At 55.3% G+C, this 16,770-nt stretch overlaps 1 protein-coding gene and 1 long non-coding RNA gene across 8 annotated transcripts in view; both read left to right on the top strand.

Annotated features, from left to right (window-relative positions):
- The first annotated feature begins 2,304 nt into the window (after positions 1–2,304).
- Positions 2,305–4,680, top strand: LOC135284896 (uncharacterized). The gene is made up of 2 exons (XR_010349998.1): positions 2,305–3,829; positions 4,316–4,680. It is a non-coding gene; the product is annotated as an uncharacterized LOC135284896 (long non-coding RNA).
- Positions 4,681–8,008: 3,328 nt separating this feature from the next.
- Positions 8,009–16,770, top strand: part of DOT1L (DOT1 like histone lysine methyltransferase) — a 72,771-nt gene continuing 64,009 nt past the window's right edge. The window contains exon 1 of one of the 7 annotated variants that reach the window (XM_064396697.1): positions 8,009–8,297. In XM_064396697.1, coding sequence (XP_064252767.1) covers positions 8,217–8,297 — 81 coding nt within the window. In that variant the 5' untranslated portion in view covers positions 8,009–8,216. Of the gene's footprint in view, positions 8,298–9,232; positions 9,281–11,025; positions 11,045–16,770 lie in introns of those variants that run through there. The other 6 variants (XM_064396699.1, XM_064396694.1, XM_064396700.1 and 3 more) reach the window with 6 other exon arrangements.

Here is a 16,770-nt window from a genome sequence, read left to right as displayed (position 1 = left end):
AGGATGCCCATTTTGGGGTGCCCATTCTGCAGTGCCCATATTGGGGTGCTCCCATATTGCAGTGCCCATGCAGAGCTGTCCATGACAGGATGCCCATGTTGGGGTGCCCATTTTGGGGTGCCCGTATTGGGCTGCCTCATGTTGCAGTCTCTATGCCAAGGTGTCTGCGACAGGATGCCCATTTTGGGGTGCCCATATTGGGGTGCTCCCATATTGCAGTCCCCATGCCAAGGTGCCCATGACAGGATGCCCATTTTGGGGTGCCCATTTTGGGGTGCCCGTATTGGGCTGCCTCATGTTGCAGTCTCTATGCCAAGGTGTCCGCGACAGGATGCCCATTTTGGGGCGCCAGTTTTGGGGTGAACCACACTGGGGTGCCCCACGCCCCAGTGTCCATATTGGAGTACCTGTGTTGGAATGCCTTTACCGGGGTGCCCGTGGTGCGGTGCCCCTATTGGGGTCCCACATCCATTTGCCCCGTGAATGGTGCCCGTTTTTGCCCCATGGGGGTGCCGGTGTCGGGGTGTCCGCCCGGCCCCGGCACGGACCCTGCTCGCCGCTCCCTGCTCGTCCCCGCGAGGTGGCGCCGGCGGCCCGGGAGAACCGGGGGGACACGGCGGGACCCGCGGGGCCGGGGGACACGCGTGGGACCCGTGTCGGGGGCAGGGCTGCCGCCTTAGGGGGCGATGGACGCCCCGAGTTTGGGTGGTGGGTGAGCTGTGGCTGGACGGGGGCGGTGGGTTCCCCATCGGGCACCCAGTGCCCCGCGTGTGGTGCTGGGGTGACGCGTCTGTGGGGTCTGGTTGGGGGTGATGGGTGCCCCGCATTGGGGTGGAGGTGGTGGGCGCTGACTGAAATAAATGGGCAGGAGATCTTTCTCCTTTTAAATGCCTTTATTAAAAAGAATCAGCTCCGGTGGGGAGAAACCGACGGGTCGCGCCCAAGCTGCCGGGGCTCCCAGGAGTGGCACGGAGGAGGAGGGTGATGCAGCTTTGTCCGCTGGTCTGCAGGCAGAGCTGGGGATTCCGTCCTCACGGGACAGTAGCAGATTCCCCCTTTTTGGTCCAACACCCCGGGTCGTCTCTTTAATCAACATCTTTTGAGGTTAGGGTGAGAAGCAAAAAGGATCCAAGCAGGTACTGGATGACGTTGCCATCCTTAGACGTCACTTAGGTCACTTAGTTCTATGTTGGCTCGTAATTCTTAGGGGTTTTCCAGGAAAACTGCAAAATTCTGGGCGCAATGCATTTCTCATCTGCATACTAGCTCTGATGCCACTCCCATTCTCCTGGTACCTGCAGGATCTCTGACAAGCATCAGGGGGACAATGGTTAATCACCAACCAGTAACAGGTAATTGAAGAAGAACTCTCAACAATGAGGCTAGCACTGGTCCAATTTGTTTTAACCCTGCAACCTTAAAACAGATAGATAACTTTTTATTCATAACACTGACATTTAGATTACGGGTGACCCAGATATGTTCCCACCCCCGCATCGGGGCGTGGGTGACGGGTGAGCTGTGGGGTGGGGCGCGGGGGCAGCCGGTGTCCCCGCGGGCCAGGCACGGGGCGGGACACGCGGCCAGCCGGGGCTGCGGGGACAAGGGACCCATTCAGGAGGCTCCGTGTGTCGCGGCTGCCTTCGGGCGCTCGGGGTCCCGGGCGGGTGACTCGGCCCTGGCACCGCTGCACGGGCAGCTGGCACGGTCCCCTCGCCCCCACCCAGCCAGAGCCTTTGTCCCCGCAGATTCCCTGCTGAAATAGGGGCTGGACGCAGCGGGGATGGAGCCTGAGGGTTAAACATCCGCCTCGTGCTCACAAATTCCATATCTGATAAAATGCTTGGAATCCGTCCCAAAGGATGGCACACTGGAGAGGGCCGGGCCGGCAAGGTGGAGGCTGGGAAGAGCCCGGAGCCAGGGGAAAGCTGGGCACTGCCTCCCTCTGCCTGTGAAATGGAGCCAGGATGTCCCCAGCCCCGGCTGCCCCCAAACAAGGGGGCAAAAAATAGCGAGAGAGGTGGGAGGCAGCAGCAGGGACAGCCCAGCCCACCCATGGGACATGGTTTGGCCTCTCTGTCCCTTCTGCCAGGGGCCAGAGCAGGACAGAATCTCCCTGGATGGCACCAAGGGCTCTCCAGAAGCTCTCTAGCAGTGTGGGGTTAGACACAGCCAGCGCTGCAGCATCGGCCGATTCAAGCTCCAGCAGAGCCTAAAAGGACCAAATTGGGTTTGTTTTCCCCTGGCAAAGCAGAGTTGATGGGAACTCCCAAGGGCTGGGTGGGAGGGAGCCACGGTGTTCCAGTGAAAACATTCCTGGTACCTCCCCTGGCATTCAGGGCTGCTCCGGGAGGCTCAGGAGGTGACTCTTCTGCCATCAGCTGTGCCTGGCACAGGCAGTGCCCCTGGTTTTGTCCCTCTCGTTCCTTGCTGAATCTGGGGCTCTGGCTCCTCATGTGCAGTGCTCCCATCACGGTGTGAGGGAGGCCCCAGCAGTGTCAGCCACGTCTCCCTAGGGAGAAAAAGCTCCCAAACTGGGCTCAGATCCAGTTTGAGATCAGTTCTGGGAGCAAAAGGGAGACACTGACAACCACAAGTGGCTTTATCCTGCCTGGACCTGCACTGGCACCGGCACAGCTTTGGTGCCTCACCCACCCCAGGTCCTCACTATCAACAGGACTCCCGGTGCAAGGAAACTGTTGCATCACTGTTGTTGTGGCAACTGCAGCCAGAGCATCCCTGGAGAGCTTTGGCCCAGAGAGCTGGCAGGACAGATGGAAAGGACAGATGTTGCTCCATCCTGTGCAAGGGAACTCCCTGGTGCCATGCAGGATTGACCCCAAGAAATTAAAGTGAGGCTTGGAAAATTGCAGGTGGGGCATTTTGCACAAGGGAAAGGGAAGTTGTGCACGGCCATCAGAGCTGACTCCATCCCTGGGGCTATGGATCACCAGCATCCTGCCCTGCCTCTACCTTGGCTCCCCTTGGGATGTTCCATCTGACGGGAACAAAGTTGCCTGCAGTAACACCTGCCTCGTGATCCAGCTTGTTATTGTCAGCTAAATTGGGTCAATACTGAAGAGGAGCTGCTGCTGGAAGGCAGGTTCACAGCAGAGGAGCTGATGTGCACATCAAGCCCCTGTGCCAAGCACTGGCCCTGCCTGAGGGTCAATGGACACACGAACATGATAGAAGCTGACCCCAGGGTCCAAGGGGGGTAACCCCAGTGTGGGATGAGCTCCAAAGGTGCCTTTGCACGTAGTGTGTGCACTGAGTGTCAGAGCACTGCTTGTGCAAAGTGTTCTTGTGCATAATGCCCCCCAGACCTGCACAGTCAGGACCCCCATTCTGTGTGGGAGCAGAGCTGGCATGTGGGAGCATCAGGGCAGGAGGGGCTGTGCCAGCTGCCTGTGGGCACCAGCTGCCCATCGTACACTCCTGACAGGGAAAAATCTCTTTTCCAGTGCTACAGGAGCAGAGTTGTGTGCACAGAGCTGTGCGGAGCTTCCCCATTCCTCCCTATCCAAACTGGTTCATCTGGTGGTGGCAAAAAAAGTTTCAGCTCTGAATTGTGCCAGCCTGGGGCCAGGAGCTGCAGCCAGGGGATGCAGCAGGACCAGCACACCTGGGGAGGAGATGGGAACCTCTACCCCACAAACCCCCACACTAGAAAAATTCAACTGCTGCCAGCTTGGATTCTTGATTCTCTGGAAGGGCCAATGCTGCAGGTCATGGTCTGGAGTCCCTGGAAAATCATCAGCCTCTGGAACCCTGGCAGCACTTGGTGTGTGCTGGTGCAGAGCAGAGAGGAGGTGCAGGAGAGCACAGGGTGAGTGGGCAGAGAATCAGGGAATGCTTTGGGTTGGGAGGAGCCTTAAAGCCATCCAGTCCTACCCCTGCCATGGCAGGGACACCTCCCACTGTCCCAGGCTGCTCCCAGCCCTGTCCAGCCTGGCCTTGGGCACTGCCAGGGATCCAGGGGCAGCCACAGCTGCTCTGGGCACCCTGTGCCAGCACCTCATCACCCTCACATGGAGGAATTCAGGAATTCTTTCCCAAAATCCTATCTAACCCTGCCCTCTGGCACTTGGAAGTCATTCCCCTGACCTGTCACTGCATGCTCTGGTCAGAGGTCCCTCCTGAGATTTCTTATAGATCCCCAGGACACCCAAGAAAGCAAAAATCCAGAGCTTTCCAAGGGGACAGAGTGGCTCCCAGCTCTCAGGGATTCTCCCATCTCTCAGGGGTCAGTTCAGCTCACTGAACCAGCAGAAAACAGGGCATTGCCCTTCCTTGCTTCCCTCTCTTTTTACAGATGTAAAACTCAGCAAAATCAGTGAAAAGATGTCCTGATTCAGGCAGGTGCTTCAAAAATGACCCACTCCCCACTACCTGCCAGGAGACATCAGCTCCAGCACTGAACCCCTGCATGGTGGCCAGATGGCTGGGATTCATCTGGGAAATCCTGGAAGCTTCCATTACTCTTTATTAGCAGCCCAGGAGCCTGCTTGGGCCACACAAGGACTTGGACGACAAACTGATTAAAGACCAACCTAACGAACTCAAAGAGAATTCTTTAAATGGAGCCCGCTGTGCCTTGGAGAACTCCTGCCATGTCTATTTATTTAAATTTAATGGAATTTTTGTGGTAAGCTAATTAAAAATGAATTGATTATTTAAGAGGCAGTCAGAGCAGTTTAAGCACTGCTGACTTGATGATTTTAGTGTTTTCCTTAGAAAAGCGTTCCTAGCTATGGAGCTTTCTGCACGTACCAACGTTTAAGGGGGAGAAAAAGGATACAAAGAGGGGAGTGGATGGGTTTGGAGGATATCCCTTCTGGATAAGGGAGAGCCATGGGGACAGGAGCTGGGGCACATCCCAGCCCCCACCACAGAACTGTGCAGCTGCCCCAAATAAACAGCTCCTGTCTGTGCTGAAGGCAGAGACCTGTCAGGAAATACAGGTGTTAAATAATGTACAAAATCCCTGTGCAGGGAATATCCTGCTCTGGCATTCGCTGGCTCTGGATGCATTTCAGGCACGGTGCATTCCCTGCCTTCCTGAGGAGCACAGGGCCACAGGCAGTGATCCCATCCAGGACGCCAGTTTGCAGCCCAAACACTGGATGTCTCCATGCCACATCTTAATCCCAAAGGATTTGCAGAGGTTCACTGAATTTAGAAGGCTTTGCCTGGCCCTGGAGCCACATCCCAGAGCAGGAGTGGAGTGGAGGTGATGGCACTGACACAGGGGCACCAAAGCTGAGCTCCATGGCCCCCAAGCTCCCCGTATGGCTGAGCCACATCCTCTGCAGCACCATAAAAGAATGATGGGATTAATAAACTGGGGACGACAGCCAGGAGATCCAGATGGCAAAAGCATCCTGCCCTGAGCTGTGTTTACTTGTTTTTGGCTGAGAAAGTGAGGAACCGCAGCGGGAAGAGGTCCCAGCCCACACTGGCATGGCAGGACAGCAGCTCCCAGCAGAACTTCCACCACCAGTTGGATGGGGAAGGACTGGTTTTCCTCCCAGGTGCCATCTGGTTCTGCTGGACCCGGCTGCAGGTCAGAGGCTGGGCTCAGCCATGCCCAGCTGGGCTATGGGCATCCTCAGGATGCTCCTGTCCCGCAGGGATGCTCATCCCCAGCAGACACTGGCTCCCAGCTGCTCTTCCAACCCTCAGGTGGAGCATGGCACCGGGCACGGTGTCATTGTCCCCTGGGCCCCTGGGCAGTGCGGTGTGAGCAGAGGTGCGGGTGCTGTGGTGCTGCTGGGTGCCCTTCTCTCGAGTGCAGGACAGGGTGGCAGGGGCCCCAGATGTCCCTGCACCCCAGGGCATGCACATGTCCCGGGAAGAGGGAAATTATCACCCGAAAGGCTGTGAAGGAGGAAGCTCCGGCCTGATTTCATCGCCCAGTTGGGCACCTATAGACATGCAAACGGTGTCACCCTGCCCTGCGGCCACCTATAGACATGGAAAACGATGTCACTGAGCTCATCTGTAGAGACGCAGCTCCCAGCCCCCACCCGGGTGTCACCGCTCCCAGCCCCAGCCGGGACACTTCCCGCTCCTGTCGCTGCCCGGCTGGGGTGCACTCAGCCCTGTTCCCAGGTTACACCGAGTTGTAAGGCTGCAGCTGCCGCCACAGAGCTCCCGATGCTGCTCTCGGCACCCAGTGCTTGGTGTCTGTGGCTGATGTCCCCATGTCCCTCCATCCCCGTGTCCCCCGTCCCGTTGTCCCCTTGTCCCCACTGCTGCACACACAGGGCTCAGCTCTGCTCCCCCGTGCCAGTAAAGCTCCTCCTCGGAGCTGTGGAGCTCCTGCACAGCCTGGCACACACACCCCGTGCAACAGGGATGCCCCATCTGTGTCCCCATGTGTGACACACCCTCACGATTGTGACTGACCGTGTAGCACCGGGCAGAGCTCACACGTCACTTGTGTGCAGACTTTGCACCAGGAGCTTTGGGGGCACCAGTGACCCATGAGCACAGCCTGGCCTCACACGAGTGTGCCAGCCCTGTGCCATCACATGAGTGTGACAACTCTGTGCCCTCACACGAGTGTGACAGCCCTGTGCCCTCACACGAGTGTGCCAGCCCTGTGCCATCATGAGTGTGCCAGCTGTGTGCCATTATGTGTGTGACAACCCTGTGCCCTCACACAGGTGTGACAGCCCTGTGCCCTCACACGAGTGTGACAGCCCTGTGCTATCACGAGTGTGCCAGCCCTGTGCCATCATGAGTGTGCCAGCTGTGTGCCATCATGTGTGTGACAATCCTGTGCCCTCACACAGGTGTGACAGCCCTGTGCCACTGTATGTGTGTGCCAGCTTTGCACTGCCACACGAGCGACCCAGCCCTTCAAGGCCACATGAATGTCCCATGCCAGCCTGGTGCTGTCACACAGAGCGTCCCACCCTTGCCTTGCCACACGTATGTGGCACTACTGGGTGCCACATGCCACCCTTGCTGTGTCATGATGGGGTCCCAGCCTGGCACGCCCCAAGTGCCTTGTGCCAGCTCCACGCTGTCACATGGAGAGTCCCAGCCTTGTGCTGTCATATGGGTGCTCCACCCTCACACAGACCCTGAGTGCCATGGCCACCCTCGTCCCGTTTGACATGTGACAATGTGGCCCATCCTGTTCCCGTGTGCCATGTGCCACCCTCACTCTGTCACCTGTGTCACACCACGGCCCATCCTGCTCCCATGTGCCACCCTCTCTCCATCACACATGTGACAACATGGCCTGTCCCACTCCTGTGCCCATGTGCCAACCTTGGCCTTGTAACACATCATGCCACAGCCTGTTCTGCTCCCATGTGCCACACTTGCCGTGTCACGTGTCACACCACGGACCCTCCTGCTCCCATGTGCCACCCTCACCTTGTCACACATGTGTGACAATGCGGCCCGCCTGTCCCTTCCTGTGCCCATGTGCCACCTTCGTGCCATCACACGCATGCGACACTGCAGCCTATCCCGCTCCCGTGCGCCATGTGCTACCCTGGCTCTGTCACATGCGTGTGACACCATGGCCTGTCCTGCTCCCGTGTGCCAGGTGCCACCCTCGTCCTTGTCACACGCGTGTCACTGCAGCCCACCCTGCTCTGGTGTGCCGTGTGCCACCCCGGCCGTGCCACACGTGTCTGGCGCCGCAGCCCGTCCTGCTCTCGTGCCGGTGCCACCCGTGTCACACGGGCCTGTCCGGTGTCCCGTCCCCGCGCGCGACCCCCGCGCGGGGTGGGGGACGAGGGCCGCGGGAGCGCGCGCGCGCGCGCGAGAGAGAGGGCCGCGGGAGCGCGCGCGGTGCGGGGGCAGCTGAGGACAGGGGGGAGGGAGGGGAGGGAAGGCAAGGGGGGAGGGACCGCGGGGCCGCGCCCGCCCCTCTCCCCGCCCGCCCCCTCCCCGCGTCTGTCGCGTCGCTCGGGCCCGGCCCGGCCCGGCCCCGGCGCCTCATTGTGCTTCGCCTCACGCCGGCCCAAGATGGCGGCGGCGCCCGAGAGCCCCGCGAGCCGCCAACGACAATAGAGGGAGGGACGGGACCCGCCGCCCCCCCGGCACCGGCCGCCCCTCCCCGCCGCTCCCGCCGCCCCCCGCCCGCCGCACCGCGCCCACGCCCCCGGCCCGGCCCGGCCGCCGCACCCCGCCCCGGCCGGCCCCTCTAGCATGGTGCGGGGCCGCCGCCGCCTCGTCCTCCGGCTGCCGACATGGGCGAGAGGCTGGAGCTGCGGCTGAAGTCGCCCGTGGGAGCCGAGCCCGCCGTGTACCCCTGGCCGCTGCCCGTCTACGTGAGTATGGCCCGGCCCCGCACCTGCCCCGCGCCCTGTCAGCGCCCCCGGCCCTGCCCCGGCCCTGGCACCCGCCGGGCGGTCCCTCAGCGCCGGCCCTGCCCGGGATCCGCCGGCATGATCGCCCCCCGTGCCGGAGCCCTCCCGGAGCCCCGGCCCCGGGTGCCGCCGCTGCTCGCCTGGAAGTCAAATCCCCAATTTCATTTTATAATTGGTTGACTAAACCGAAGGGCGGGGAGGAGGAGGACTGGTTAATGAAAAGTTTTCGTGTTTTCCTCGCGCTGGGCTCGTGTAACTGGTTAATAACCGGTGCTGCTGCGAGCGGGGGGGAATCCAGGGATTCTGGATGGGGGAATAGCGCTTAAATTATGGATGGCCTCGGGTGGTCGTGGGGACCCCAGGACCAGCCGCAGAGTGGGAATAAACAGCGGCCAGCGGCGCTTGTGGGTCTGGAGGCAGCGCTGGTGGCTGGGGCTGCCGCCAGTTCCCCTCCAGCCGTGCCCTTGGAGCTCCCTTTTATTTACCCCGAGCAGAATTCCAGCCAGCCGCAATCCTCGTGCTTCCAAATAAAATGTCACTTGTCCTTGCTTAGCTACCGAGCGGCGTTTTTCCTTAACTTGCCTGACTTTCTGGCGAGCCCGGACGAGCGATGTGTGACCTTGATAACAATGTCCATGTTCAAATTGGTGACAATCCCACGAGAGCCGAAAGCCTCCGGGGAGGGTATTTTTGGATGTGTGTAGGCTTCCTATCAACCCCTGAGCAATTTCTCTCCCAAACTGCGTGTAGCCCCTCGGAGCACAGTTAGCAAAGGCAAAACGCCTCTCTATATGTTTACTTGGCGCAGGCACTGTTGATTATCCCTGCGTTCCAGGCTGTGCTGTTGTACGTGAGCCGTTTCCCGGCGAGAACACGCTGGGACGCACAGGCTGGGGCAGCTGATACTGCCGATGTTGTTGCTCGCTTTTGGCAATCGCCTGTGTGTGAGTGATTAGGAATATATCGCTCGTAGCAGGGGGGGACGGCTGCTTGCTCCTATCTGCCGCCTGCCTTTGGGGGCTGCTGCTGTAGCCGTGCTTTTCCAAAACATCCTCCATGCAGTGCTGTTCCCGGCGTGTCTCCCAGCACACCCTGGTTAAGCGCAGCCTTTCCTGTTTGGGCAGCTCTGTCAGTGTTGGCGGGCGCGCGCTCTGCTCAAATTGTCAGAAACTGAAAGTACGAGCGATGACCGGCTTCGGTTTTCCTCGCCAAATATTAACTCGTGTCCCCCCTCTCCACCCCCTTCTCCGAGCGGGTTGTGCGAAGCGGAGGTTAAAGATTACGAGGGATAGGGATTGTTCTGGGAGGCAGAGATGGTTTTATGTCTGCTCACAGAGATTCCTACGGGCTTAAAAACCGAAAAACCGAACCCCCCAGTCCTTTATTTTAAGGGCGAAACGTGTGTTTTGCAGCATGGGAAATAAGGATTTACTTGATTTGGGAAAACTTGAGCAGCTGGTTTTGAGGGTGTCAGAATAAATAGAATTTCTACTCAGTTAATCAGAAATGCGGATGGTAGTGGTGGTGGTGGGCGGGGGCGGGGTTGTGATCCCCCCATGTACTGAGAAATACCACAAACCCCAAACATCCTGCCCCATAACCGTCCGCCTGGCATGGCCAGCCTTTCCAGCGCGATTCCCGAGTGGATGTTCCGGCGGAGCCGAGCAGCACCGCGGCGCGGGGGGCTGCGGGGAGCGGAGCGCTGCGGCGCGGCCGAGGCGTGCTGGCACACACGCACGCCCCGGCGCTGGCCGCGGCTCCGGCTGAGCCCTGGGGCTCTGCGGACAAATCCCCGTGTCCGCGGCAGCGCTCGGCCTGCTGACATCGTGCTCTGCTGAACTGCAGCCGCGCTTTCCCCGCGCTGGCGCGGCCCGAGCTGCCGGCAGAGCTCGGCTCGCTTTGACGTAAGCAGAACATTTCTTAGTTTCACCGCCCGTGGTTCCGAGGAAGCAAGGTGGGATAGCTGAGGGAAGGGAAAAAAAAAAAAAACAACAAAACCACGCCACGCTGATTCAAGGAGTTTTATTTAGCAGCGTTCTGGTTGCTTCCTGTTGTACTCTGTGAGATGTGTTTTCCGAGGAGGGCTGTAGGGAAAAGGGAACGGGAAACTCACGGTCCCGGCAGGTTATTTTTGGTGAGAGCAGCAGCAGTGGCAGGGAGTCATCTTTCCCAACATCCGAGGCTCTGTAGTGTGAACCTGCTGCCTGCCCGGGCTCCGTGGTGTGATGTAACCCTGCCTTGAGTAACTTGGCTATTTTTATGCTCTTACTACATCTTAAATTAGCGGCGTCAGTGTTGCTGCGTTGAAGACTGGTCTTCTATTAATGGACGCCTGGGTTAATACCGTGTCTCTTTATTGCTGGGCTGCTGCTTATTTCGTGTATAACAGGAAAAGTGGGGTCTCTCCATTCTGCTGAGTCCGGATAATAGCCCGGCTGACAACCCGGCGCTGGTTGGGATGCTAAAAGAGCCGGGGAGGCTGATGTGAAACATGTATTTCCCTCCGAGTCTAATTAGGGCCGTGGGAGGAGAGAGAGCGGCGGCGGTGGTGCAGCTCCAGCCTCCCACTGGCTTCCACACAAAACTGAAAGTGCGGCTCCTTCCCCCGCCTTCCGCCGCCTCAAAGGAAAGGCCACGGTGCCCTAATGAAGCCGTGGTGAGCCGTGCTGGCCGTGCCACACTGTGATGAGTAAGTTGAATAGTGCATGGTGAGTAATCTCTCCTCATGACTCACAAAATATTTTCTGATGTTGACCTCTGTTTTTGTGACTGCCCCGCTTAATCAGAGCTGAAGTGAGTGTACTCTTTTGTGTGCTGGTTAACTCCTCGGCTCCCACGTATCTGCCCCACTTTTTGCTAGTGCCAGGTTGTCAAGAGACTCAGGGATATGGTGTTAAAATTTTAAGTTTGACACTACGAAAGATACAGGCCCGGATAAAGGAAGTGTTTGGGTGAGAGACCAGAGTTAATGGATGTAACTAGTCTTAAATAGGCTACTGCTGGTGGAGGATGGCATTTTCAGTCATACTTCAAGTGTTGCTAAGTATAACTTGGTACTCATCATTTAGATCTGTAGGGTATGAGGAGTGAAGTCCCGTTATGTAGTTTTAAGACTTGCAGTTTTTAGCTTTCGTTTTTTTTCCCTGAGAATTTTTCCTAAAATGGTTCATTCTCTTGTCTGACTTCTACTATATCTAAATTTGAATATGGATTAGGTTTACATGTGGAGATTTTTCGTTTTATACCACAGTAAGGCCTGCTGATCTGTGAGGTGTCTCACGTTGTACTTTGAACTCCTGACAAGTTCCTGTGTAGAATGGCAGGCTCTTGTGTGTGCAGGAGGGAGAAAGGGGTGGGGGTGCTGTGGGGTGGATCAGCTCTGCAGTCTGGTTTGGCAGGGTTCTGCTCGTATATCTGTGGCACCAGAGAGGGATTGCTTGCACAGAGAGCTGAGCAACAAGAGGTTCAGAGCTGCTGGAGCTGATAATTGTCCCCAAAATCCATATCTGCTGGGCTGCACCCTATTGCAGCAGAGAGTTGGTGAATGTGGAAAAGCCTGTTTGCAGTGTGTCAAAGAGTGGAAGGACACTGTGCTTCATTCATTTGCTCTCCTTAAGGCCTGCCCTGCAGGTTGGCAGTGCTCAGTGTCAGTGTGAGTGGGCACAGGAGGCACAGCCAGGTGCTGAGGGAGGCCCTGACGTGCAGGGCTCTTGTGGCACCGTGTCCTTGGCACTGCTGCCTGCCTGTTCAATGGGGTGCAAGTCCCTTCCAGGTCCAGAATGAGCCATCTGCCTGTCGTGCTGTGATCCCTGCGGGGTGGCATTCCCATGGAAGGCCCTGCAAGTGTTCATGTGCATCAGGTTGTTGTGGGTTGTGTTCCCCTCTCCCTGGTGGACTTGCAAGGGCCAGGGGGCTGAGTTGAGACAGCACCTGGGAACTCCTGCAGCCCTCGAGGATCCCCTAAGGTTGTACTCTGGCTATAGGATCACAGAATCATGGACTGGTTTGGCTGGGAAGGGAGCCCATCTTGTTCCACTCTCTTCCACTGTCCCAGGTTGTTCCAAGCCCTGTCCAAGGTGGCCTTGGACACTTCCAGGGATGGGGTAGCCACAGCTTCTCTGGGCAACCTGTGCCAAGGCCTCCCCCCCAGGGAACAATTTATCTTCTAGTTACCATATGGTAATACCTTTTTTTTTTTTTTTTCCATCTACCAATTTTATTCCCTTCTTCCCGCCTTTGTCTCTGTCCCAGGAGGGGACAGTCCTGGTTGTGCCACTGTGCACATCTTACCAGGGTGAGGTGCCTCTGCCCTGAGCTGCTGGAGCTTAAACCTCCAAATCAGCACCTGTGATGAGAAGTCTGGCTTGAATAATTAATTTATTTGTTTGTGTTCCTCCTTGTTACTGCTGACTTTCCACTCAGCTGTGATGGCAAGAAAATTCTCATTTTCTAATTGAGTGTTGTCAGAGCATCACCCTGCACCTGGAGGTGTATGTGTGGCTGCTACTGGGAGTAATGGGATACAAGCTTCTTACTACGAGATTTTGTACAGGTGAGAGGGTGCAGGGTGTGGGATTTTTTTTTTTCCTCTGCTGTCGAGATCCAGCTGATACCATTCTGTCACCAAAGGAATGTGCTGTGCAGGGAGACCTCAAGGGCAGGGAGTGTTAATGAAAATCACAGCCCAGGGGGGATTGTTGTCACCTTTGAAATTAAAGATCAACAGTGGAGATGAATAACAAACCTTGTCTGAGAATTTAATCCTCTTTTTTTGTGCGTGTCACTCAGCTTTCTTGGGAAGAGTTTCTGTGATGCCTGGCTTTGACTTCCCAGGCATCGAGGCAGGTGTGGGAGTGCTGAAGATGATTTTGGGAAGGACCTAAAGAGGAGCCAAATTGTTCCCCTGGGGCTGGAGCTGCCCTGCTGCCGAGGGTGGTCCCGTGCCTGCTTCCCTCTGCCACAGATCCATCCCCTGGGGTCCTTACTCCATCCCCCGCTGCCCTTCTGTGGGATGAGCTGATGGAAAACACGTTTTGCACGCGCTCCTGGCTTTTCCCTGGGACCAGCCCGTGCTGGAGGGGGAAGGTGAAGCCCCCCTGATCCTCCCTGGAGCTTCGGTGCCTGTGGAGCTGTGTGTGGGGCGGCTCTGGGAACGGGAGGGATCGCTGCAAATATCTGGGCTGGAAAAAAAAAAAAAAAAGTTGCAGTGTTTTCAGAGGCGGCCCCCCGCCCTGCTCTGTGAAATGTGAGTCAGGTTCTGCCCGGGGCAGCCGGCCCTACAAAGGAGGCACGGGAGGAAACTGTTGCTCTGCCTTTGCCAGGCAAAAGCCTCCTCACCCCCTGAGTAATCGCCCAGAAATTCGGCAGCCGCGGCTGAGTCCGGGGGGTTTTCCCTGTTGCTGCAGCTTGTTGGGAAATGCTTGTGGGGATGACTAATCACTTAGAAAAAGCTTGTCTGGTGAAGGAAAGGTTTGAACACTTGAGCGCAGTTCCGATTTCTAGCACCTCTCTCTCGGCGTGCCCTCCCCAGTTGTACAAACACCTGGAGTGGGGAGAGCACGCAGCGTGAAGCTGGGAAATATTGACTCAGTCATTTCAGAAGCACTCGGGTTTCTCTGCTGCCCAGCAGATCACAGAGCTGGCACAGCTACATCATTTTTCCTGCCCTTTTCCCCAGTGCCAGAGGGACTCAGGGATGTGCTCTTGGGGGGCACAAGAGCCCTACAGCGTTAATTGTGCAGCACGTGGGCAGCACAGAAGAGCAGTTTCCTTCTGGGCTTTACCCTTTGAAGTAGAACTTGCCCTGAGTGACAATCGGTGCTTGTTCAGTTCTCAAACTCCTTTGTTCCAAGCCCTGACCCGTTGGATACAAGATAAATCATGAGTTCAGTTAACAGACTTTTTTTTTGCCCAGTTTGAAAAGTGAAAGTTGGTCTCTTGTCTTGCATCTTAAAGACCACACTAGTATTTATTTTTTTATATAACTGATTTATCTGAAAGGCAGCTGTTGAAAGACGGAGTAGTTGTCCAAGATTGCTTGTTTTCCCCCTTTCATTCATCAACAGATGAGTGAGGATTAATGCTCCTGTCCAGGCCAAAGTTCCAGCCCAAGTAATTCAAATTTATCTACCTAAAAATTCACCCATCAGCTCCAGTTGGACACAGCACTGAAAGCTTTCAGTGTGCCAAGGGAAATCCATGCCCTCACATGCAGCTCCAGCTCTTGTCCTTCATGGCAGCCTTATTATATATGGAGATGATTATCCTTTCAAGTCTCAGATACAGGACTGAATTGTGTTGCCTCTGGGAATTTAGGCAAAATATCTTACCTCTTGGTATGTGAGATTTATGGGGGATTTAATCACCCTTCTCCCCAGACATCCATATGTCTACTTTTGTACTCTTCCTTCTTTCTTTTCCCCCTTTCTCATTGATTTGCTTTTTTTTCTTCCTGCTTTGAGTTAACCTTTAACTGTCTGATTAAAGTTTTGCACTGATCAGCACAAGGACCAGGGGTGGGGTGAATTTTTGTTCCTTGCAGTGTCTTTTATCACAGATTGATAATCATAAAGTGTCTCAACATATTTTTGCTTCAATTATTTTCTCCTTCCTAACAGAAGGATCCACAGAAGGAGGAAAAGTTCATGTTAGGGACTGTGAACATATTTACTTTCATGGTAATTATTAAAGACAAAACTAACTCTGAAGAGGAACGAGAAATAAAACTGAATAGAAAAGTTGGCCACATGCTGCTAGAGCTATCAAATCAAGTAGGGACTATTTTTAGAGCATAGGCAGAGGGTGAGTATATTTTACAGCAGGAAATGATGGTTTCATAGATAGGAGCAGATCAGTGAATAACGAAAAAGTTCCCGTTCAGAGTATTTTGGTTTGTTTCATTTCACGAGTGAATGAGAGTTTTCTAAAAATTTACACTGAAAGGACTTTGTAGTGTTGGATGAAAAGTCTAAGGAACTACTGAAGCCAGATAAATGAAGCATTGGAAAACTTTTCTGAACCAAATCCTACAGAAAGTTCTGAACTACATTTCTTAGTAAAAATGAATGGATTTTAATGGTGTTTGTTATTTTCTGTCTACTGTGAAGGCCAGTTTCCTGAGGTTATGTCATTAATGTGTCATTTATTTTTTGGAGCTCAGCAATATTAATACTTGACACTTGTAGAATTCTAACAAGTGTGAGCTTTTGAGGCTTCATTCATTCCTCAGTGGGATTCCCACTGGGCTGCAGGTGGTTCCCTCTGGTTCCCACAAGACCTGGGAGGTCAGGTGCTGCCTCAGGGTGGCCTCTGACCTCCAGAGCTGGGTTTGGAGTCTTTGTGGATCTTGGCTTCCACCCCTGCTCATTACAGCAGTCATTTGAAATTCTGCAATCTGTGAAGAAAGCATTGTAATATTGTAGGGTCATTTATCAGTCCTCAAAGTAAAATGGCTTGTGGAAATGGTTGGTGGCTGGAAGTTGATGTCTGCTGTTCAGAACCTCCACTGGATCACTGCTCTGCTCCACAAGTTGAAGCTTGGAAAGGAAAACCCATATATATTCTTGGGTTTTTTTTGTAACTAACAAAACTCCACGCCTGGTGAGCTTCAGAAAGAGTACAAGATTTTACTGCTAATTTCTGTTATGTGGAATATTTATGTGTGTTAAGTAGAAGCAGAATTTCTGAGCTGTCCAAGACTGAGTTATCTTTACAGAATATAAAGTGGTTATTTAAGCTGTTGTCTCACCAGTTTTCCCTGCAGGAGATGGGGCTCAGGCTGTGCCATGAGCTTCCTCTGGGGCTGTGGGAAGACCCTGGGCTTGAGAAAGAGATGGTGGCTGCTTTCATCACCAACAATTTTGGGGCTGTGTGTTGATTCCTTCCCTTGGGTGCTGTGTGCAGGGCTGTTTCTGGCAGTGTGGGTGATCAGAGATGCCTGTACTGCAGAGTGGGGTATTTCCCTGCTAGCACAGCTGTGGCTCCTGGGGGGGTGCAGCTTTGCAGCTGGGACATCTGCAGGTAGAAATAACTTTTGTCATCTCTGTTCTCTTGTGCTGAGCTGATCTCACCCTTGGAGCAGTGTCTGTGAACTGGGCTGGTTGAAAGGGAACTGAGCCAAAACCCCACAAAGGTTTGGTTTTAGTTCAGGCCTCCCCTGCCTTTGCTGTGTGTGAGCACAGGCACTGCTGGCCCAGAGCAGGAGGTGACTTTTGGGGAAGTGGTGGCAGGGCAGGTGGCTGGGTGGGGTTAAACTGGCTGTGACATGGTGGCAGGGCTGCCTTCCTCTGCTCCAGGGAGTGCAAGCCCAGCAGTTCCCTCTGTCCCAGATAAGCAGTGCTGGGTTCTTGTGCATATTCACATGGGATCACCACAGCATCTGTCCCTGCCTGCAGCTGCCTTGGTGTGGGCAGGGTGTGCCACTGCCTAAAACTCA

This window comes from Passer domesticus, chromosome 21 (genome assembly GCF_036417665.1).
Source record: "Passer domesticus isolate bPasDom1 chromosome 21, bPasDom1.hap1, whole genome shotgun sequence".
Taxonomy (NCBI): domain Eukaryota; kingdom Metazoa; phylum Chordata; class Aves; order Passeriformes; family Passeridae; genus Passer; species Passer domesticus.
Note: the sequence above shows the minus strand (reverse complement) of the source record. Positions and strands in the feature narration are given on the sequence as shown.